The following is a 24,565-nucleotide window of genomic DNA, read 5'->3' as shown; positions in this document are numbered from 1 at the left end:
GAGGAGTACAACAGAAATGGGTTTGAGGGGTGGGGTAGAGTCTGGGAGGGTTATGGAAAGCTTCACAGAGGAGATGACTCCAGGAGGCCCATGCTAAAAGGAACCAGGGTTTTCTGGAGAAATGACAGATCCAGGTCCAAAGCAGGGAAAGGTGAGCCTGAGGTGAGGGCATAACGTTTGCTCATTAGATGTCTCTAACAAAGCACCTTGTTTTAAGAACGGTCATGTATGAAACAGACAAGAGTAGTGAATGGTAAGGAAGTTACAAATTAAAATGGGCTAGATTACCAGGGAACGTTTCACCAAGAAGCTGGGAGTAGGAACTCTGTTGAACCTTGGAAGATACCTAGGGTTTGAGAAGGCAGAATGTAAACTGGTATAACATTTTGTCGGGGGGGAGGGAGGGGAGGAAACTTGGTGATGCATCTTTTTTTAAAAAAAAGTTAGGAGCATACCTAGTGACCCATAATCCCACCTCTAGGAATCTATCATATAGAAATAATTGAAAGGGGGAAAAGATTCATGTACAAGAAAGTTTATCACAGCATTGTTTGTACAGCAAAGGAAGCAAGCAAGCAAGAAAGAAAGAAAGAAAAGAAGTAAAGAGTAGAGAAAGAGGAAGGAGGAAGGGAGGGAAGCAGGAAGGAAAGAGAAAGGAAAAAAGAAGAGAAGCCCTTCAATAAAGAACTAGCTGAAGAAATTACAGTGTATCATGCGATGGAATACTATTCAGTCTCTGAAAAGACTGTAGTAAAATATATTACTAACTACCTTGGAAAGACATCCATGTTATCTTTTCCAATGACATCTGGCAGAACCTATATATAACATAAACTCTTCCCTGTGAAAAGAAAAGAAGTGTGTGTGTGTGTGTGTGTGTGTGTGTGTGTGTGTGTGTGTAGAAAGAGATGTGTGTCTGTCAAGCTCAAGGGGAAATTCTGGAGAGCCCAATTGTTAAGGGGCATGAGCCTGAAGTACTTCCTACTCTATATACTTTGTTAATGCATGGGTTTACGGTTGTTACTTATTTTCATTTTATTTTTCCAAATACAAATTTTAAATATAGAAAAACAGGTATATACTAGAAATAAAGTTGCTATCTTAGGTTCCAAATATAAACATAAAAGCTTTTCTAACTTGGGGGGAGGGTGATGATTTAAAAACCAAAAATCAGGGGCGCCTGGGTGGCTCAGTCGGTTAAGCGTCCGACTTCGGCTCAGGTCATGATCTCATGGTCCGTGAGTTCGAGCCCCGCGTCGGGCTCTGTGCTGACAGCTCAGAGCCTGGAGCCTGCTTCAGATTCTGCGTCTCCCTCTCTCTCTGCCCCTCCCCTGTTCATGCTCTGTCTCTCTCTGTCTCAAAAATAAATAAACGTTAAAAAAAAAATCTTGAAAAAAAAATAAAAACCAAAAATCATACACAGAAAAAATAATTATTGGAGAATTACTCTGTTTAACATCGTATAAACAGCCCCTTGATAAAAGTGTGGGGTGTATTGGCTTCAATTCAGAAATTAAGAAAACAGGGGTACCTGGGTGGCTCAGTCAGTTGATTCACTAACTCTAGATTTCAGTTCAGGCCATGATCCTGCTGTTTGTGGGACTGAGCCCCACTTGGGGCTCCACACTGAAGACAAGGAACCTGCTTGGGATTCTCTCTCTCTCTCTCTCTCTCTCTCTCTCCCTCTCTCCCCCCGCCCCCACATCCTCGTGTTTTCTCTCTCTCTCTCTCTCTCTCTCTCTTTCCCGCAAAATAAATAAACTTAAAGATATTAAGAAAACATTAATAGTGGTTGTTTATACTGATAACACGGTTATTTTTGCATGGGAATAGAAAGTACCACCTAGTACCCGAAACTCCATAATCTAAAGCAGCAGCCACATTTGCAAGTGTCTTCTTTCTTTCTTTTTTTTTTTTTTTTTTTTTACCATTTTATTTATTTTTAAAATTCACATCCAAGTTAGTTAGCATATAGTGCAACAATGATTTCAGGAGTGTATTTCTTAATCCCCCTTACCCATTTAGCCCATCCCCCCTCCCACAACCCCTCCAGTAACCCTCTGTTTGTTCTCCATATTTAAGAGTCTCTTATGTTTTGTCCCCCTCCCTGTTTTTATATTATTTTTGCTTCCCTTTCTTTATGTTCATCTGTTTTGCATTTTAAAGTCCTCATATGAGTGAAGCCATATGATACTTGCTTTTCTCTGACTAATTTAACTTAGCATAATACCCTCTAGTTCCCTTCACATAGTTGCAATGCAAGTGTCTTCTTGGCATCAAAGGCAGTATTTTGCACCCCTGGGGTATGTTCTCTTAACATGGAACTAGCAGGACTCAAATTAAGAATGGTCGTATTAGACCTGCTTCAAACCACTGAGTCAGCCAGGCAGACAGACTTAGATGGACATTACCCACTGTTATGATATCTGAGCTTTGCTTTAAAAAAATACTGGCTGGGGCGCCTGGGTGGCGCAGTCGGTTAAGCGTCCGACTTCAGCCAGGTCACGATCTCGCGGTCCGTGAGTTCGAGCCCCGCGTCAGGCTCTGGGCTGACAGCTCGGAGCCTGGAGCTTCTTTCCGATTCTGTGTCTCCTTCTCTCTCTGCCCCTCCCCCGTTCATGCTCTGTCTCTCTCTGTCCCAAAAATAAATAAATAAAAAAAAAAAATACTGGAGATGGGGAAATAGATGACAGCGTAAACAAGGCTGGCCACAAACTGATGACTATTAAAGCTGGGTGATGGGTACATGAGGGTTCATTATCAAATTCTGTCTATTTTTCTGTTTGTAATTCTCGGTAATAAAAAGTTTATAACTAAGATCATTCAAATAGAAGTCAACAAATCTTGGCTATTTTTAAAAAGTTTATTTATTTATTTTTGAGATAGAGCAGGAGAGGGTCAGAGAGAGAGAGAGAGAGAGACAGAGAATCCCAAGCAGGTTCTGCACTGGTCTGGTCTCATGAACCAGGAGATCATGACCTGAGTGGAAATCAAGAGTTGGAAGCTTAACCAACCGAGCTACCCAGGTGCCCCTGGAGTGCTTTTATAAAAGATTAAAATAGGGTTCAGTTCTAAACCTTTGCTGCTAAATTAAGAGATATTCCAACCATAGCCTTGTCTTCAAATTAATTCAGCATTGAAAAGACTGAAGAGACTTCTGTCTAAACTATGAAGATCATTCCATCTATTCCTATCCCTGTGCTGGGAACTGTGCGCAGTCACTCCTGTATATTAAGATCCTTGCTCAACGGGAGACAGAGGCATCTTCAAATTATGCAATGGATACAATAAATCTTCAAATTGTGCAATGGATTCAATAAATCTTCAAATTATGCAATGGATTCATAAGTATGAATAGCAATTTTGTCCCAGATCAATGTACTTGGGAAATTTAAAACTTTTTAAAAGATCCAGCTGACAAGTAAATAATTTAACTTTTTAATGTACAAATTTTTAGCAGAATGAACAAGACCGCCACCTGCTGGGAACACCTGAACTGCCTCATGTGCAAATTGAGCAAGTTTTCTGGACTTCCAATCACCTGAGACCTACAGGTTAAAAATGAAGATTCATAGGCTCCAGGCCTATTGGATTAGAATCTCTGCAGGTACAGCTCAAGAATAAGCATTTTCAGGGGCACCTGGGGGGCGAAGTTGGCTAAGTGTCCAACTTCAGCTCAGATCATGATCTCACCATTTGTGGGTTCAAGCCCCAGTCAGGCTCTGTGCTGACAGCTTGGAGGCCGGAGTCTGCTTCAAATTCTCTGTCTCCCTCTCTCTCTGCCCCTCCCCCACTTGTGCACACGTGCTCTCTCTCTCGCTGTCTCTCAAAAATAAATAAATAAACATTAAAAAATGTTTTTAAAAAGAACAAGCATTTTTTATACCAGTCCTTAGGCACTCTGAGGTCTAAGAGACAAATGCCTTAGCATTCTGGGAATGCTTGTTGAATATACTTTTATCTAGATCACACTCTACACTTACTGAATCAGGATCTTTAAGAAAGGGCGGTGGTTGGGGCACCTACGTGGCTTAGTCGGTTGAGCGTCCAACTTGGCTCAGGTCATGATCTCACAGTTGGTGAGTTCAAGACCCACATTGGGCTCACTGCTGTCATGAGGGCAGAACTCACTTTGCGTCCTCTGTCCCCTCTCTCTGCCCCTGCCATGCTTGTGCTTTACCCACATTGGACTCACTGCTGTCATGAGAGCAGAACTCACTTTGCGTCCTCTGTCCCCCTCTCCCTCTGCCTCTGCCTTGCTTGTACTCTCTCTCTCTCTCTCAAATAAATAAAACATTTTTCAAAAGGGGGTCTGGGACTTTGGATTTGTAATAAGAATGCCAGATGCATTTTAAATTTTTTTCTAACGTTTATTTATTTTTGAGACAGAGAGAGACAGAGCATGAACGGGGGAGGGTCAGAAAGAGGGAGACACAGAATAGGAAACAGGCTCCAGGCTCCGAGCTGTCAGCACAGAGCCCGACGCGGGGCTCGAACTCACAGACCGCGAGATCGTGACCTGAGCCGAAGTCAGCCGCTCAACCGACTGAGCCACCCAGGCGCCCCCCAGATGCATTTTAAAAGATGAATGCTTAGTAAATATGGCAGAATCGAATGCCATATTTCACTCCAGATATTCTCTATACCAGGACAGAAGAACACAACAGCAGTGAATTGAGAACTGGCAAATAGAACATCCAGATGTGGGGTTTGGGCACTGCTATCTCTACAAGTTTATTCTTTGGATTTCTGTCCTGTTGCTTTAATTCATCTCTGTATCATTAAGTTCCAGACCATCCCCTGCCGTTCTTGCCCTTAACCCCCAGGTGCTGATGGCTTCATCTCTAATACCAGCTAACAAATGTGCCTAACAGCAGAATTCCCTCTTGGAGAGACCTGATTCCACATCACTCTCCTTCCCCTCCCCCACCCCCCGCCACCTCACTTTCTCTGTGGACCTTTTGATGTGTGCCAGTGCCCACATTCACCCTACCTCCTTGTCTCCTGGGGACCGATGCTCTAGGTTTGGATCCACCTTTGAATCACATTTGTGTCTAACAGATCACTAAACTCCAGGTTTATGCAGGGGTCACATGGGGGACCTTGCCCTGTTCTGGGATTTATCTGGATTTCTTCCATGGGTCCTACCTTACCTCCATTGCCGGAGCAGACTCATAAAACACGGTTGTTGTCTTTTCTGCTTCAGGTTAAATGAGAAGTCCCAATTGCTTCACAGCAGCCCAGGGGTGGGGGGAGTTCTCTGCCTAGTTAAGCCTGGTATATACTGGATTAAAGAAAATATAAAAGAGCCTTAAATAAAATACTGTCCATCATGAATATACTAGAGGGAGAAACAGGATGCAGAATTTCCCAAACTTAACTACTGATCCTTTTTTCACGGACCAACCCATGAGACCATTCCACAGAATGTGCTTTGGAGAAGTGTTATTTATTTTTCTCTTGGTTACCCTGGGGGCTCTTTGTTTCAAATGATCTGTGTGTCTCTTTAGTCATGAGGTCCAGAAAAAAGAGCCGGGGGTGGGGGGGGGAACTGCGTCGGGAATGGGCTAACATGGATTGCATGGGATGGAAGCACTACCTTGAATCTTCCACACCACTGGTTCCTTTTTCAACAACTGAGGGTTCTGCTTGATTTTCCGCTACAAAACTTCTCTGCTAATCACGGCACGGTTGTGTAACTGCGGGTACCTTTTTTCAGCTCTCCTTGTATTCCACAGAGTCTTTTCTTCCTCATGTTTATACCATATGTGCTCCAGGTGCAACAATCTGTGTGGTGGATTGAAGAGCTGGCAATGGCTTTTGGTCAGTGGTTTTTGAGCAGCTCTGCAAAGCATATTTTGCAGAATAGTCTCATATGTCTGTCTTTACATATTGGGCATGTTTTTTTTTGTTTTGTTTTTGCTTTTGTTTTTGTTTTTATGGCAGGAATCTTGTCTAATGCACCTCCATGGTGCTGAGCACAGTCTAGACCCAGTAGGTGTTTAAGAAATATTATTGAATTGGGGTGTCTGGGTGGCTCAGTAGGTTAAGCATCCGACTTTGGCTCAGGTCATGATCTCACTGTCTGTGAGTTCAAGCCCCACGTCGGGCTCTGTGCTGACAGTTCAGAGCCTGGAGCCTGCTTCGGATCCTGTATCTTCCTCTCTCTCTGCCCTTCCCCCACTCATGCTCTGTCTCTCTCCCTCTCTCGAAAATAAAAAATAAAACATTTAAAAAATTTTTTAAAATATTATTGAATTTACCCAAAATGATCCACAAACTGAATTAAAACTTAGCCACTCTCGGGGCGCCTGGGTGGCTCAGTCGGTTAAGCCGCCGACTTTGGCTCAGGTCATGATCTCTCGGTCCGTGAGTTCGAGCCCCGCGTCAGGCTCTGTGCTATGGCTTGGAGCCTGGAGCCTGTTTCGGATTCTGTGTCTCCCTCTCTCTGACCCTCCCCCGTTCATGCTCTGTCTCTCTCTGTCTCAAAAATAAATAAACGTTAAAAAAAAAAAAAAAACTTAGCCACTCTCTAAAGTCAAGGACATGATCTATCTTTCTCCTATGAGAGTTCTGTCTGTCCTTGAATAGTTTTAACCACTTCCCTTTCAAGATAAATTCTAGGGTATTTTGTTCCTTAATCTCCAGATTGATTTTGATTTTGTAAGAAAATGTATAACCGAATACGAGACATCAGCCAAAGTAAAGTTTCTAAATTTTATTTCAAGCTTCTTATATGATTTCTCCATGGGCAATCCCAGATTTTTAATTGCTCACTCCACTGGGAATTCTCCCAATGTTTGCCATGGTTTCATCATGCGCTTTTTAACCTGTCCAGATACATGACAGTTGTTTTTTTTCCAAAAATGATGTTTGGGCCAGGCCTGGGTTGGGACAATACTTCCTTTTGCTCTAATATAATTTGCATTGCTAACATTAAGCACATTACCACCGGATTGCCCTAATTAAACGCACGCACGTATGTATAAGAAGCCATGCCCTTTCTTTCTTGATCCAAAGTTTTTCACCCCGCTTGCAATCTCCCAGAAGATTAACTGAAATCAATCAGTTGGTTAATTTCTAACATAGCTCAATGTATCTTGTTCTCTATCTCTATTGCTCTTCCTCATTTTCTTTCTCCCCCCATCACACAAAACACAAAGAGACACATTCTTCAAGTCTTCAAGTTGGCAATAGAAGACTCTAATGAGCATATGAAAGACAAGAGGTCTACAATCTTAACCATCTTTCATTAACTTTCTAGTCCCTTTAATGGATTTTCCCATAGGAATTTTCTTCCTTTTTTTAATGAAGAAAATTACAAAACACTTACTTTAGTATGTGTCTTTAAAAGATAAGAATATTTAATAAGCAAAACCATACTACCATTACCACACCAAAAAAGTAACAACGATTTCACAATAGCAAAGATCTGGGCGGTGTTCCTGATTTCTAATTGTTTCATAATGTCAAATGTTTATTGATTTAAAAAAATCAAATTCCAAATACATTCCACACATTATGGCTAATTAGTCAATATGGCTTAAGTCCTTTTTAGTGTATAGGTTTCCTATCCATCTCTTTCTCTCCTTGTAATCTATTAATGAAACTCAGTTGTTTTTCCAGTATTATTTTCCAGGGCTGAATTTTGTGGAACAAATCCTTGCGGTGTAGTTTAATATACACAATATTCTTAAATTTGGCTGTAGCCTGTTTGATTATATTTACATTTCTATGCCATCAAGTCACTTAAATATAAGATAAATGCCATTGGCTCTTTCCCAGATAACTTTTCCATTCAGTAAATTCCCTGTTGTAAATTTCCAGTTCAGAAATTTTCTCTGCTGGGGAGCCTGGGTGGCTCAGTTGGGTTAAGCCTCTGACTTTGGCTCCGGTCATGATCTCATGGTTGGTGGGTCCCAGCCCAGCCACAGGCTCTGTACTGAGCCTAGAGCCTGCTTCGGATTCTGTGTCTCCCTCTCTCCCTGCCCCTTACCCGCCCGCTCTCTGTCTCTCGCTCTCTCAAAATAAACATTTAAAAATTAAACATTTAAAAAAGAAATTTTCTCTGTTTATTAAGTATGCACACAACAAAAAGAAAAAAAACCCTAAACTTGTGGGGAATTTCTTCTAAAAGTCCATTAGAGGGCGACATTTGCTTTAAAATTATGTTTCCCTTACTAAGTTTTAAATTGCATCATATTTGTTTTCGAATTTTTGGCAAGTTGAACCTCAATACCTACTTTTCACTTCTTATGTCACTTCTATGAGATGTAGTCACATCTTGTGTCCTCTGTTAACTTGATCTCTGTGAACTTGGGTTCCGTATCACTTTCATCCTGGACTCGGTTTCCACTTCCGACCATGAGGCGGCGATATTGCATAAATAAAGACCGCAGAAAGGCCAAATTAAGGCAAACTGCTAAAGAAAAAAGGAGTTTCACAGGGGAAGGGCCATTAATCTCAGAAGGAAAGAGACAAACCAGATATTTCTAATTCGTATCCACCTCACGGCCTCAGGTTGGAACTGTGTAAGATAGAGCACAAAGGAGCCATTCAGGAGCACGGGAAGCTGACTTGGGGGGCAACGCGTGCACAATCTCCTCCTTGACTTTGCGGTTCCACTGGAGGGGGCATATGCACATTCGAGCACGTGTGTGAGAACAGTTGCAGGACAGCAGCCGGACGGAGTGGACTGGGCGTGGCGCTGCTGGAAACGAATCGCGCTCCCACTGACCGCTTCTGGACACAGGCCCTGAAACAGGTTTACAACGGCGCCGCTTTGGAGGACAGCACTCATTTCACCCCGGGGGGGGGGGCGGGGAACCAAGTCCCAAGGGGGCAGGGGGCTTGCCCACTGGCACACCATTAGGAGGTGGTGCATGCAGCCAGCTGTTCGGAGCGCAGGCCAATACTCGGTAAATGTCTCACCTTCACACACCCGCTGGGACATTCGCACTTCAGACAGAAAGGATCCACCTGACAGCGAGCAGTACTGTACAGCTGTAACAGGGAAGTCACGGGCCCTTTTGAGAATCTGACACAAATTAGGACCCTCTCCCCCGAGTAATACTCAGAAAACTACGTAAGTTCAAGTGGTGGGGAGAGAGGGGATCACAGGCCTCCTGGAGCCAGTCTATTCATCAGATCTGCTCCGTTTGCAACCTGGATGGCAACGTAAAGAAAACCAGACGGATTCGGGAGAAGCAAGAAGGGGCGTCCCTCCTCCCTCTAAACACAAGGGGAGTTTCATTCATCTAGAAAAACGGGAGAGGCTTGCCAGAAAGTCCCAGAGGGAGGTGGGGTGCCTGGTTTGTGCCCCCTCCCCCACTCCTCCCACCTCCAGACCCACACTTGATAAGTCAGCCTTGGTGGTAGGCTGCAAAGGGCTTGAAAAGGAGCTGCGAACGCCCAAAGCCTGGACGGCGGGCGGGGGGCTGCTCACAGGGGGTTTTCCTTTAAATTTTTCTTTAAATCGTCAGCTCCCGAGCCTAACGCTTCGACCCCTCCTTTCCCGGTCTCTGCTCCCACCTCCCAGCGCGCTCCGCCGCTCGCCGACTCTCCCTTCCCCCTCCTCCACCTTCATCCCAGCGGCTTCACCCGACCCTCGGCCTCCAGCCCCGCCTCCGCCGCCGCGGGGTTTCACCCGCAGCCCAGTGAAATCTGCATAGTGACCGCCCCTCGAGGAGATCATTGGTGCAGCTCATGCCTGTCGCGGACGATGATTGGTGAGGCGCCCCGGGTTATTTGCATGCCGGCGGCGGCCGGGTACCCAGCTGTGCGGGCCGCCCGCGCCGGGCAGAAGTTTGCCGAGCGCTTTCTCGCCGGCTGGTCCTGGACTCGCGCGGCGCCGCGAGCCGCCGCCTCCTTCTGCCGCCGCCCTGTTCGCTCGGGATTCCTTCTCTGCGGAGGCCAGACGTTCTGCCGGCGGGAAGCTGAGGTGGGCCAGGGGGAGTGCCGAGGAGGAGCGGCGGGGACCGTTCCAGTGACAGCTTCGCTTCGGACGCCGGGCGCGTGGGGCCCCGGCCGCCGAGAATCTCTCCCGCCTTCCCCCCGGCCTCCGGGCGGACGATGTGGACGCCGAGAGGAAGGAGGGCGTCCCGGAGAGCCTAGAGTCTGTTTCTGCCCACTTGGGAAAGGAAGCATGGAGTTGTGAGCGCCCCTTGCTCGGCGAGGCCGCGACCGGCAGGCTCCCCATGGCCGGGACGTATAGCTCCACTCTGAAGACGTTGGAGGACTTGACCTTGGACTCCGGGTATGGGGCCGGGGACTCGTGCCGCTCACTCAGCCTCTCGTCCTCCAAGTCCAACTCGCAGGCGCTCAACTCTTCGGCGCAGCAGCACCGCGGGGCGGCCTGGTGGTGCTACTCCGGCTCCATGAACAGCCGCCACAACAGCTGGGACACGGTGAACACGGTGCTGCCCGAGGACCCCGAAGTGGCGGACCTCTTCTCGCGCTGCCCGCGCCTCCCCGAGCTGGAGGAGTTTCCCTGGACGGAGGGAGACGTGGCCCGGGTGCTTCGCAAAGGCGCCGGCGGCCGGCGGCTGCCCCTGTTCTCCGCCGAGGCGGTGCGACGCCTGGCTGGGCTGCTCCGCAGGGCGCTCATCCGAGTGGCCCGCGAGGCGCAGCGCCTGAGCGTGCTGCACGCCAAGTGCACCCGCTTCGAGGTGCAGAGCGCCGTGCGCCTGGTGCACAGCTGGGCGCTGGCCGAGAGCTGCGCGCTGGCTGCGGTCAAGGCGCTGTCACTGTATAGTATGAGCGCCGGGGACGGGCTGCGCCGGGGCAAGTCCGCGCGCTGTGGCCTCACCTTCTCCGTGGGCCGCTTCTTCCGCTGGATGGTGGACACCCGCATCTCCGTGCGCATCCACGAGTACGCGGCCATCTCGCTCACCGCCTGCATGGAGAACCTGGTAGAGGAGATTCGGGCCAGGGTGCTGGCCAGCCAGAGTCCCGACGGTGGAGGGGCTGGGGGCGGGGAGGTGTCCGCCGAGGCCCTGGAGATGGTCATCAACAACGACGCGGAGCTCTGGGGCGTCCTGCAGCCCTATGAACATCTCATCTGTGGCAAGAACGCCAATGGTAAGTGTGCGGGTCTCGGCCATGGACGGATGGGAGAGAAATCCCGCCCTGGGCTACCAAGGGCGAAGCTGGTTGAGTGTGCCAGGATCTGGGAGAAAGCGTTTGTTCTGAGGGTGGAGTCCATTAAATGGCTCTTGCCAAAGATAGTTCTTCTGATGCCTGTCTTTTGGAGGATAAAGTTGAGGTTGAAGAACATTGTGTTCTTCGTATTGTTGTCACTATCTGGATGCTGTTCGCTGATTGAGGCTCTTGACCAAGCCATTCCTTAACTTCACTTGACACGAAGGTTACTGCCCTGCCTCTCTTTGCCTTGCTTAACTGGGTCGCTAGTGGTCTTTCCCCAACAGCAGGGCAGATGGACTGTGGTTCTGACCCTATAGCCCAATAGCAGCAGCCAGAGGATCCAAACTCTAAGACCTGAGTTTGGGATAAGTGAGAGGGGAGGAAGGGAGCAGGAGGACCAGGATCGGGTGCAGCTGCCTTGGGCTTTGCTGGGTTGAAGGGTGCACTTCAGGCCTTCTCCTGGAAGGTGGAGAAGTAGTGGTGGGTTCTTACCTGTATGTGCCCAAAACAATGGAAATTGACTGCTGAATCCCCTTTCTGGAAAGAGAACCACATACTTGGCTCCTAGGGCCTGAATTTCTAAGCTGTCACCAACCGAGTGAGCAATTGATTAAAACCCTGTGTTGTACTAAATGCGCAGCCTTATGGGCTTTCCTGAAAGAGATGATGATCCAACAAACTTGCTTATGGGGAAGAGGTGTGGGGGGTGGGCAGCTGCGTGACGAAGAAGGAACCACTCAGTAGTTGCATTTCTCTGAAGGAGGACAAGACTTCAGTGCAAAGGGTGGAAGGGAAGCACTTGACCTTCTCCCTGGTAAGGTTAGGGTGTGACATACATTTAACAGCAAACTGCCTACCAGACTCCAGTTTCAGAAGTCAGCAAACCATAAATTATTTAGAATGGTACAATGGCTAGACATCCATGCAGTCGGATCAGAAGGCCATTTTTGGGACAGCTTTCAGTGGCAAACAAGTAGTCAGCAGAAGAGGCCAGGTGGGTACTGAAAAGGGAGAAAGGGAGTCAACTTTAAATGTGGTTGAACATCGTAATAACTAAAATTTAAAGTGAGCACACTTAACAGTATTCTCAGTCACTGTTCTTAGCACTTTAGAGGTTAAGAAACCCTAGCAACCCTATTAGGTAGGTACTTCATAGTATTATCCTCATCATACAGATGGGCAAACCAAGGTACCCAGCAGTTAAGCAGTTTGCACAAGACTACACAGATATTAAGTGACAAAGCTGGAATTTGAGCCTAGGCAGGCTCCAGAGTTCAAGCTTTTAGCCATCAGGGAGGAGGTAACAGCTTTGTTTTTAATTAGTCCAGTTACCAAGGAGGGCAGCTGACATTTGAGGCCTCATTTAGAGGCCTAGAAGATAGTTTGTATGTAGCAGCATGGCTTTGCTTAGACCTTCCTTGGTTTTGGTTTTAATTCTGGCACCACCAAAGGAGATGCCTGGAAGAGAAGAGCATTTGCCTTTTAATTTTCCTCCTCTTAGGTCAGAGTTCAGGTCAGCCCAGAATCTCTGTTGATGATGTCACAGCTGATAATTGTGCTTTGCCCTCTGGGTTTGTGGCAGCAAGTGTGTGCTCCAGGAGAGGAAGTGGAGGGCAGGGGGATTTCCACCCACCGTCCTAGCCCAGGGGAAGAATCCTGTACTTTGGGCTGAGGGGGGGGCCCAGACTGAGCTCAAAGAAGCAAAGCCCCCTAGGAGAAAAGACTGAGGCCCTGTGCCTATAAACCAGACCAGAACAAAAATGGAACAGTATGTGCCAAACAAAACCCAAAATGCCCTTCACACACAGCTGGTGCCCAGCAGGTTGAGGAACTTCTCAGTTTTTCCAACTGCAAATTGGAGCTAGAAAGAACAGCTGCCTCTCCAGGGTCCCCTGAAGATGCAGAGTAGCCAGAAGTTGCTAGAACACAGGTGTCTTCCACTAAAGGGCTTATCCCAAAGGGCCATTTCTTATCTAGGGTCATCACTCCTTGGGATTTTCTTTGCAGGATGGGTTTTTGATTCCCTAATTGACCCTCTTCTCCCATTCCAAGCAATCCTTCTTTTTAAAAAAAATTTTTTTTAACGTTTATTTATTTTTGAGACAGAGAGAGACAGAGCATGAATGGGGGAGGGGCAGAGAGAGGGAGACAGAATCCGAAGCAGGCTCCAGGCTCTGAGCCATCAGCCCAGAGCCCGACGTGGGGCTCAAACTCACGGACCGCGAGATCGTGACCCGGGCTGAAGTCGGACGCTTAACCGACTGAGCCACCCAGGTGCCCCCGAGCAATCCTTCTTAAGCCACGGTGGTCAAGATGGCAGGACTGCACTTGACAGCAAAGCTCCCTGGATGTTCAGAGCAAGCATCTCCCTCTGTGCATTCCCTGGTCTCCAGGGAAGTCTCTTGCAGGCAAGGCGACCATTCGCTTCCACTTAGTAACATGGATGCTCATTTTCTGTAGGTGAGAACCTGGCCTCAGTAAACAATAACTAGGCTGATTTATGAAGTCTTTTTAGACAAAGTAGGATGTATGTTTGGTATAGGAGCAATGAATTACTTATGCCTGAAAGCTGACTTCAGAGGGAAGCACAAATTGCTTCCGAAAGGAATGGGCGATCCAAACCTTTGTTACACTGAAGCCCAAGGCCAGCAAGGTTACCGTTTACACAGCTGAAGACCAAGTGAGAAATGGCTACACCCGGGAGGAGGGTGCCGGTTCGTATTCTTGTCCTGCTGGTCTTCCCTTCCAATTATATCTTTATTGTTGTTGTGCCTGCTAATTATACAGCATGGGCACATGTATTTGACTCAGCTATATAGAGCTGTTAAACTTTTAATGTCTTCCAACCAGGAATTTAAGGGCCCTAATCCATCTATTCCTGGCCATTACTCAGAGTGCTGGGCAAATATGGTTTTGCTCAGCCCAAGATGGATGATAAAAGTTCTGTAGTGTTTATACGACATGATCTCAGCTTCACAGAGCAGCAGTAGTTCAATATCACTTGCTCGTTTGGTATCGATGTCCGTGTTCCCAGGGTAGTGTCATTAAGTGATGATATCTTCATGGCTTCCTTACAGGACGTAGAGAAACCACTTTAATAGAGTGGTATTTATAAACGCGGACCTGGCAGAAAATAGAAGCTTCTTGCATTCACTGCCTTCCTCCTCCCTGCCCTCTCTTTCATATCCCTGTGTGTGAGTTTGATGCTGAGACTCGCTTCTGGGTTTCTTCTTGGCCCTTTGTCTTAGGAAGCTTTCATGAGGGTCCAGAGCATTTGAGAAAATCCTCTCCAATTCCGAGGCTCTGTGTTAAATGATAGGATTTTGCTTAGAACATTCTGACTCCAAAGCTGTAACCAGGAAGTGCAGGAGGATAGTAGCTCTGTCACAGTGGTAAAGAGTGCAAACTTTGGAGTCCCAGTGAGGGTTTGGAGCTCACCTCTGCTATTTATATGAATGACCTGAGGCGTATTTCTTAACTGTTGTCATCTGTAAAATGGATGGGGGTTGGGGGGGGCGGGGAGGTAATAAGAGCACCTAACTCATAAGTTTGGTATGAGGATTGGGTGAGATCATAGATTTAAAGATCTTAGCATATAGTACATGCTCAGTAAATAGTAGCAGTTCATTCAGCAAATACTTAGAACTGACCCTGTGCCCACTACTGTTAAAAGTGTTGTGGATTAAGTGCAGAGTGGGGCGAGGAGGGTCCTCCTCTCATGAAGCTTATAAACGAGTGACAAATACAGATTGCAGTAAATTTTATTAAAAAAAAAAAAAAAAGAGAGAGACAAGATAATGGTATAGTGTGGCCAGAGCTAATTTAAATGACAGTCAAGGAAGGCCTGTCTGGCGCTTCATTAGTACAGGCAATGTAGCAATACCACTGCAGTCTAAGAGTCTGTAGGCAAAACAGTGAGTGAGGACTTTTCTGAATTATTCAGTTATCTATCGGCTGAGGCAAGTCCCAACGATCTCATTTCCAGCCAAGGAATAAAAGGGCTGCATCTACGGTGGGGATGTGCCGTTCTCCTAGTTGTAGGACTCATTTAGCAAGGAGATTGTAAGATTTCACTGAGATAATCAACCAAAGGGGCAAGGGTTAATTGAGCTGCTAGTTGCTATTTAATCAGTTTCCACACCTGGGTAGTCTGAGGGAGTGTCGCTTCTCCTTGACTATTTTACTGAAGCCAAGGGAGCTGGTAAAACTGAAACAAAGCAAGCTTTGGAAATGAAAACTTATTTTTTTCCCTTGAGTGCCTGAGAAATGCAACCCAGCCTTAAGTAGTTAGAGGAACAAGGTGGAGTTGTTCTGCTTTTTCCAGAAAGTTTTACCTGATTCCTCCACCCCTGATTGGAAGTGCCACTTCTCCTTCATGGTTCCGCGGCACCCAGAGCTTATTCTTGGGTTGTTTCCTGCTTCCCCGTGAGCTCGTTGTCACCCCTCTGCCTTACACAGCGCCTGGCACGTAGCAGGTGCTCCCTAAGTATTTGTCATACAAATAATTGATTCCGCCACACAGAATTAATTCCGGAAATTTAACATGCAATCCTTGGACACTATGGAAGAACCTTCCCCCTTTTCTACCATGGCAGAGAATTTCGAGTCCTTGATGAATAGAGGCAGTGTTTTGGGGGTACCCAAGCCTTAGGGGCATCATTCAACCTTTGATACCCTAATTTCTGGCAGGGTTCCCAAGGCCAGCCGTGACGGGTAAAGGTAAATGGAGGGATTTTATTTGTATTTCAAATGTAAATAGGAGATTCCTTCAGTGTTCCTTCAGTGTGTAATACCCAGAGTGGGGGTGTCACAGCAAAAGTCTAATGGGCAACAGATAAATCCACAGGAGGATTGGGTTGAGAGACAGAGGCAGCCAGTTCCCCTAAGAATAGCAACCCCATCCCTCCCTTGCCCACAGAGCTGCCCCTGAGGGCAGTCTCGGTTGATGACTCTTGCTCAGAAGTTTCACACACCCCTGCCTCCAATCTGAGAAGGAACTAAGACAATGGACTGCCAAGACCCTCCTGGGACACATGAAGGACACCTAAGTTCCAAAAGAAGCCAGAGACACCTTGCTGATAATCTTCAGGTTGGTCCTTATCCCACCTCACTGTCACTGTCTGTCCTTTGCCAGATAGGACAGTGGGTGGATGCTCTGGCCTCTGTTTCCACACTTCGACACCTGTATGTAATAATAGGCCTGGCCTTTCCGCAGCACCTTAAACATTTTTCATCCGTGATCTTACCAGGTCCCCATAAAAATCCATTGAACATGATGCCCTTTCACAGAATTCACAGCTAGGTCACAGCCATGCCAGGACCAAGCCCCATATTGCTGAAGCCTCAGGTCTGTGCTTTTCCTGTGGAGAATTACAGAAATAAAGGTAGTAAGGAACAGGTCAGTATTTGGCCCTCTTCTAATGGCAGTGAGGGTCAAATTCACAGCCACAGCAGTATTTATTATAGATTTTGTCTGTTAACAGCCTGCTGTGTCCAGGTACTTTAAATATGTTAGGCCAGTGAATCTTCATAACCAGTGTTGAAGACCAGGCATCAAGGTCCGGGCATGGATCTTCCAACAAAGGATGCGGAGTGATTCTGTTTAAATGCAGCTTGCCAGCTGTCCCAGAATGTGCTCTTCAGGTGCCATCGATCTTCAGCCATCACTGTTGCTCCTGGACCGGGGCCGGGGGGGTATCGAGGAGGCAGGGAGCCCTCTTGCCCAGGGAGGGCCTTACAAGTGTCAGCTGCTTAGTGATCAATAAACCCAATTGAATGGAAAGGCTGTAGTCTCTACTGCAAAACTTTGACGGACGGTGAGTCAGTTCAGGGAAGGAGGAAACAGAAACACAGTAGGAAAGCACCCTAAGGGACCCTGTGTTTAGGCCACTGGTCTCTGAGAGCTCAACTCACTTACTGGCTCTGGAGTTGGCAGAAAAGCCTTTTGATTTCCTCAGAAATTTCCTCCTCAGAATCTACTACGGTGGAATCTTCACAGGGTGAAGTCTCAATGCGGGGAGCCCAAGGAGAGAAGCAGTCTGCATAGCAAGCCCTGAAATGCTTTGGCTTTGAGTTGGGTCCCAAATTGCTTTGCCTCGAGTAAGCTGCTCCAGCTGTCCATTTATCTACTGTAAGTGAGGGGCCAGTACACCCGGTGCGTTGTCCGTGCTCCTGGGATGGCAGGGCCGCTGGGTTTAGCGTTAAGGGCATAGCACAGGGTCGGACTGCCTGGGTATCACTCCTGGTGCCCTCGCTTGTGAGCTGTGTGACCCTGGGCAGGTTAACTTCTGTGCCTTCGCTTCTTTCTCTGTAATAGGATTTCTCAGACCTTGTCACTGTTGACATTTCGGACCGGCTGGTTTTTCTTGTGGGGCAGTCCTGCGCAATCCCCCACTCCCTCTGCTGCCAGCCGTGACAACCAGTTTCGTCTCCAGACATTGCCAGATGTCCCCTGGGGGACAGAATTAACCACTGACGAGAAACACTGCTCTATAACAGGACTGAAAAGAGTACCCAACTCCTAGGATGGTTGTGAGGATTTAATAAAAGCGTCTGGAAGGAACTTTGTACTCTGGCACATGAGATATTAATTCTAATTATTGCTGTATTTTTGCAGACTTGTGCTGGTCATGTTTGCTTTTGCCATAGTGGGAGACTCTATCTAGTGCAGGGGAAGATCATGACCCAGATCCCAGGGTGACAAGTATTAGTCACAAGGCTTTCCTTGGTGACTAATAGGTAGGAGGAAGTCCTGGAACCTGGAAAAAACACCCTTGCACCCGCTCATTTATGGCTCTATCGTCCCCAAGACGAAGCGGGCTGGCAGTGGGCAGTGAGATCAGACTCGCCTCCCTGGGCTGCTGCCTGCCCCTGCCCAGATGACAGCGGCATTGCACGCTCAGAGCTCCGGGCCCCAGGGAGCATTTCCACTGTGGATATCGGATCCCGCTTGTTGCAGCTGCCGAGTCCCGAGCCACAGGACAGCAGGTGTTTTGTGTTTTGCTGGCCTGTCATGTAAACATACTTTGTGGTCTTCTTGCTTGTTTTAAAAAAGGCCTAAATGGTTTTGCAGCTTTGGCGGCATGTCTGGAGCTGCATGCCGAATTGGGAGGAGAAGCTTAAGGAACGCAGCCCAAGTAAAGCCTAAGAAATGCCACGCCGGCTTCATTAACCGACTGCTCACCGAGCGCCAGCTCCATACGAGGCAATGGAGATAGATTGGAGGAGGACAAGGATTGATCTTGCCTGTCAAGGAGTGTATTTATTTACTTAATGTTTGTTTTTGAGAGAGAGAGACAGAGACAGAGCACGAGTGGCGAGGGGCAGAGGGAGGGGGACACACAGAATCTGAAGCAGGTTTCAGGCTCCGAGCTGTCAGTACAGAGCCCGATGCGGGGCTCAAACTCAGCAATCGTGAGATCGTGACCTGAGCCGCAGTCAGAAACTTAACCAGCTGAGCGACCCAGACGCCCTTCGCCTGTCAAGGAGTTTAAAGTCTAGTCGGGAAAGCAAAGCACACACACGGATCCTTACAAGGAAGTCTGGGATCCCTGTGTTCCATTAACAAGGGTGGTGCTGACGGCCTCCGCTTCCTGCGTGCCACTGCCCGACGTGGGTGCTTTCCATGAGCTGCTTGCCTTCCTGCTCCCAAGCTCTCCTGTGAGGTAGATGGGATGTCCACCCTGTAGAAGGGGACCTGGAAGCTTTTGGTGACTAGGGAGTTCAAAGGGGAAAGATGAGGCCTGGCTGGCTGGGTGGGAGGGAGGCTGGGCTGCTTTGCGGAGGACGTGGCATGCAGGCCAGTGGGACTTGGGCATGTGGGGCTGCGACAGGGAGCAGAAGGGGGTGCAGAGAGTGCAGGGGCTTCCAGACGGAGGGATCGATGTGCTCAAAGACCTGGAAGCCAAAGTGTGTGTGTTGGAGAACAGCAGGCAACACTGGCTGGAAGATTCAGATGCATAACAAGGAGAGCGGGGCAGATAACACAGTGGAAAAGGACAACTTTCCCACATCTTTTATCCAGATGTTAAGAAGCCTGCCAGAGTGCAGAAAGAGAGCTTTTCCAATACTCAATTTTATAATTCAGAAATCGAGTGTGTCTGCTCCCCAGGGCTGCATCTTAACCACAGCCCCAGACCTCCCATCACCCCTCTTGTTGATTGAAAGCTTGGCCTCAAACAGGCCCCCGTCCATTGTCCTAGCGGTGCAAGTAATGAAACAGGACTGGAGGGGAGCAGACTTGGGTTGAGGGGACATGAAGAAGAAGGCTTCGATCAGCCTTCTGCTCCCATTCGACTTGGCTCCAGACTCAGCATTTCTTCTAGGCCCCCGAACGGAGCGTCTCAGGCCAAAGCAATCCCAGTCCCAAATGAAGGTCAGGGCTGACAAACTCGTTAAATGAGGCCTTTCGATTGACTCTTGCCAAGGCAGGATTCTCCAACCTGGAGGTAGAGAGGGACATAAAACAGGATAAGATATTAGGATCCCAGAACTTTCTTTGGTTATGAGTCCAACCGGATATGTTCAATTTCCAGTTTAGAGTTTGTCATTTGGGAAAATGGGTCAATTCTCAGAGAGGTTTCGTCGCTTCCCAATTCTCGGTGAAGGTGTTTCCAGAGCATTGATAATAAAGATTTCTGTCTCGTTAAATGTTTGATAATGTGGAACCACTGTATAGCTCAGTGCCATCTGGATTGAACTCCCTAGGGTCCAGCTGAATTCTGCTGACAATAATAAAATGTGATAGATCATCAATGGCCTAGCTAATAACTCTGCTGTTAGTCCTTTTCCTGACCCCAGTGAAGGAATTTTCTTGTCACTTGAAAAAGCTCTCGTGAGTGAAATATATATATTTGGGGTCCGTTGTTCTCCAGAAGTTGAGGCAGGGGTTGGTTCAGGCCCATGATGGAAAAATTAAATAGGGAAACTGAACTTGGACGTACCAGAGAGACCAGATTAGGGTGGGGAGAGACTACATTGGACCCCAAAGAGGGTGAAATAGGCCTTTCAGTGAATGAAAATCATCCCTAAAACTGAGGCCAAGTTTTGGTTAAAAATTAAGTATTTTTTTAGTCTTCTCTTTTAAAATATTAAAATCAGTATTTTCTATGAGGAGAGCAGTTAATAAACAAGCTGAAGCTCATGCACCGAGCAAGTGTATGTGTGCAGGCAGCTAGGACAGTCTGGTTCAGAGAGCAGAGGGTTTTGGATCCAGAAAATTCTGTGTTGGAGCATGGCCCCTCCATGACCTGGAGTGAATCACTCTGTCTTCTTGGCTCTCTGTTGCTTTATCTGTGGTGTGAAGAGGTTGGGCTGGATTCTTCAAGGGCCCTTCTGTCTCTGATAATGTTCCTAGACCCCACAAAGACACTGTGGAATCACTTTCCTAAGGTCGAGCCCTGTGATTAGTATCCTTGGGAAAGAAACAGCCCTGGATGGAGCTGGACGTGGGCTCTGAAGACCTGGCTGGGTCGTAGGACTACACACGCCAGCCTTTTCCATATTGGGATTAGCTGTAATTACCGTATTAGAGTTTTTATTCCCCCCTCTTTTATCAGAAGGATGAGTTCTGTCTCCTCCTGGCCGACCTAACACTTCACCGTTCAACAGCTGTGTCCGGGCCTTCGCAGCCCGCACTGTGGTGAGACTGGCCCCGAGGTGTCTTCATGCAGCCGGTGTTGGAAGCCCGCCTCCCCAGACTTGGGTATTTATAGCAGGGGAGCAGCTAGAAAAAAAAAAAATTAAATATGCTACACCCTTCTTTATACTATGTGGGACAGAGACAGGCATTGTGAGGAATTTAGAAGGCAGGGCTGTATAATCCAGCAAGATATTTTTAAATGCCGTTTGTTGCAGTTGGCAGGCCCGGTTTTTCAAAGAGGAGGGAAAGTAAGAGTAAGTGGGATGACAGGCTGCCAGGGACTCTGAGCACTGAGACGTGGAGTTCAGCATTCCAAGGTGTGCGGGTTCTGAACCCCGGTCTGTAGCCCGCGGTCACAAAGTTTGCACAGGGCTTGGGAAGGTCACCGGGAGAGGCTCTGTGAATGGGGTGGCTTATCCCTCCTCTTCCCCACCAGCCCATCCACCATGCGGATCCCCAAGTTGGAAATGAAGTGTTCTGTAAAAGGCAGAACATACAGCCAAAAAAGTTGCTTCTGTGAAAACCAGGGGCCGAGTGCAGCGTCTCTAACCCATCTCAGCAGCTGGGTAAGTCAAGTTGTACACGAGGACACGCTTTGGAAGCAAGTTGCTTGCAGCTGTTCTTCTGGATCTAATCTGCCCGGGGACAAGCCAGGCAGGCCAGCATTAGGCTGGGACCCAATTCAGTAGCCATATGACAGGGCTCCGTGGTGGAGCTGCCTCTGAAAAGGTATCGCAGTTGAGCCCCACCTGTCCAGTGTGCTTGTAAAGTATCCAAGGAGAGGCCTGTGTGTCTTCTACCGTGTTGCTCTTTGAGGAGACAGATGGTGGTCGCAGTGGCAGGGTCTGGGGGTTTGGAGCACAGGAGAGGCTAAGAGTTAAGATCGGGGTATATCCACTTTTTCATCCAACAAATAGTTATTGAAGACTTACTGTGTACACTGGGCACGATTCCAGGTCTGGTGACAGAGAGCGTGAATATAAGAGGCTTGGGGGAGGAGAGGGTGCAGGCCTGGTCGATGAGGAGAAGAGAAGAGTGAGGCATTCTGGAAGAATCAGGGCAAGTGCCTGGTGGGTTCCAGGAAACCAGTGTGGCTGGGATGGGGTGAGGGTAGGGGAGTAGATGCAGTCAGAGAGCAAGTAGAGGGGTGCTTAGTCAGGTAAGGCCTTGTAGGCCATTGTGTGGCACCTCGACTTTTCATCCGGAGTCTGCTTGGAGCCACTGGAGGGACTTATGCGCAGAAATGGCACGATCCGATTTGTATTTTAACGCGATCACCCCCTCGGCCATGTTGGAAAGGGACTGACGCGTCAAGTATGGAATGGAAGCAGTATGGCTACTTGGGAGGCTCTTGCAGTAATCCAGGCGAGAGAGGGTGGTGGCTTGGACTGGGTGTCAGCAGAGAAGGTTATGGGTGTATTTTGAAGTTAGAGCCAATGGGATGTTATATCAACCGCTTAGATGTGTGAGGTATGAGCGAGGAATTGGTATGACACCAAGGTTTATGGTCCAAGCACTTTAAAGAAGGGAGTGGCCATTGCTTAGAATGAGAACAGCTGTGTGTGGAAGAAGCCGGAATGAGCCAAAGATCTGAGTGTGAGTTTGGTTGCTTGTCTCGCATTTTTATATAGAGATATCAAGTAGGAGGTTGGCCTCCAGATCGCCTTGAATGCCCTTAATCATATGATGGATTGAAACATTGCCCTTCTTCGTCTGACCTGCAGTAGACACAGTCCAGCAAGGTCAGATAGGGCCTCAGGCAGTAGAGATTTATTTTTGTCTTATATAATTCCTTGGTTGATAGCCTTAAGAGCCCCCTGAAATTTGCTTTCTAGCTTCTTCACAGGCAGCCAGCAGCCTTTAATGAAGACCATCAAGTCTTTGGTTTCCTGTCATTAACATGAGATCTGTTTAATTAGGTCCAGTTGTCCTGTGGATTGCTCTGTGTGTATGTATCCCTCAGTCCTTGGAAAGTGAGACTCCACTTCAGGCAGCTTTGGATTCATGGAGGTCAAATCTGGGTCAGAAATTTAGCCGGAGAGAGAAGCTTTTTGGGTGCTCTGAAAAGGCAAAGGGGTCCCTGGGGCAGTTTCAGAAAAGCATCGGGAGTGGCCAAGTGTCTGTTAGATAGCGTGACCTCCCACTCCTCAGGAGGGACATGCCAACACAGGGTGGCTGAGAGGTAGAACACCAAAGAGTCACCACTGCCTGACTGCCAACTAGTTAGTTACCTGGTCTCTGAGCCTCAGTTTTCTTCTCCTGTTTAATGGGTATTTACCATCATTCCTGTCTCATAAGGTTGTTTCAGTGGCTCTTTGACCCGAAATTCACATTAGAATCAACTGTGGAGCTTTAAATACGCACACACCTGTGTATGTGTGTATCTTAAGGCCCCACCTTCAGGAATTCTGATATGAGTGGCCTGGAGTGGGGCCCAGACCATGTGGGTAGAGTTCCCGGGAAGTCTGGTGCTCAGTGAGCACTCAGACATTAGCTATTACCAGTGGTAAAAGAATCATTGTTCTAGAGTGCTCATTTCTGCCCCACCCAGGATGGTGATTTCCCTTCACTTCACAGCTATGCTGCTTTGGCTCACTCATCTGGAAGGATCACCAGAGAACACCCACGAGAAGCTTAAATTGTTAGGGTTGCATGAAAAGGGCAGAGTCAGATCTAGAATGGTAATGGCACACTGTAATAAAGTTATTTATCGCATTGGTAAATGAGGTGGGTACTATTTTATTCCACCTTTGAGAGGAGGAAACTGAGGTGCAGAGAGGTCATGCAGCTAATAAGAGGTGGAGACTATAATCAAACCCAGGCAGCCTTCCTCCAGGCCCCTCGTCCAGTCACACCGTGGTCCCTTCCTAGCCAGAGAAGCTAAGACACTGAATTCTCAACTCTGACCCCCAACACACACCTACCATACGCGGAGCCTTTCCAAAGTAGCAGGCCCTAGGCCATGTGTTCCACGTGTGTTCCACCATGTAATTCTTAGAATCACCCAATGAAGTATGTGTCTTCTTATCCCCATTTTACAGTTGAAGAAAGCGAGGCTCAGAGAAGTCCAAGTGGCATAGCGGGTAAACGACACAGCAGGATGCAAACCTAGGTCTGTGGGGCTCCAGAGTCCCCACTCGCCCTGCTCCTTCACTCCTCAGGAGTGGCCTGGGTGGGGATGAGGCACAAAGAAACGAATGGGTTGGTCGAAGAGGGCCAGAGGAATTGGAGCCAGGCCAGGGAAACCCTCGCTGCTCCTGGACGACTGAGTCACGTCGGTGCCTTGAAACAGTAACCTCGCTTCGAGGGGTGGCTGACCCGACAGGCCCGAGGGCTGAGGTGTAGGTATTTGTTTCTCTGCATGTTGAAAGAACTATCCTGCCAAGCTCCTTGCTTCTCCTGTGTTGCTGTGAATGAAATCACCTCCAAGAGATTGTGTGTGTTGCTTGCTTAAAATAGTTCAAGAGGAAGAATGTTTGGAAGCTTTTAGCTCCCTGAGTCGATTTCCTCTTGATTTATGACACCTTAGAGAGTGCTGGGCCTCTTCTTGTTTATTCTTCTGGCTTTTCCTTTCTACCATATTTTAGCCCTTATGTCATTGTAAATCCAAGGAGTTTGTCGCCAGAAAAAAGTGACAACCTTTCCTAAGTAATTTAATGGGGGTGAGGGACGACACATTTAATTTTTTTTTTCTTTTAAAAGGGTGAAAAACAAATGAGGCGAGGCCATTTGTTTGGAATCAGCCATTTCTGTCTTCCAGCTGCAAAAGTTCCCAGATCATAG

At 47.8% G+C, this 24,565-nt stretch overlaps 1 protein-coding gene across 1 annotated transcript in view; it reads left to right on the top strand.

The window, feature by feature from the left end:
- The first annotated feature begins 9,817 nt into the window (after positions 1–9,817).
- Positions 9,818–24,565, top strand: part of ABTB2 (ankyrin repeat and BTB domain containing 2) — a 174,182-nt gene continuing 159,434 nt past the window's right edge. The window contains exon 1 of the mRNA XM_042907241.1: positions 9,818–11,079. Coding sequence (XP_042763175.1) covers positions 10,197–11,079 — 883 coding nt within the window. The 5' untranslated portion in view covers positions 9,818–10,196. The remainder of the gene's footprint in view (positions 11,080–24,565) is intronic.

The sequence above is a fragment of the Panthera leo genome, chromosome D1, assembly GCF_018350215.1.
Source record: "Panthera leo isolate Ple1 chromosome D1, P.leo_Ple1_pat1.1, whole genome shotgun sequence".
Classification (NCBI taxonomy): Eukaryota; Metazoa; Chordata; class Mammalia; order Carnivora; family Felidae; genus Panthera; species Panthera leo.
This window is presented reverse-complemented; position numbering and strand designations above follow the sequence as displayed.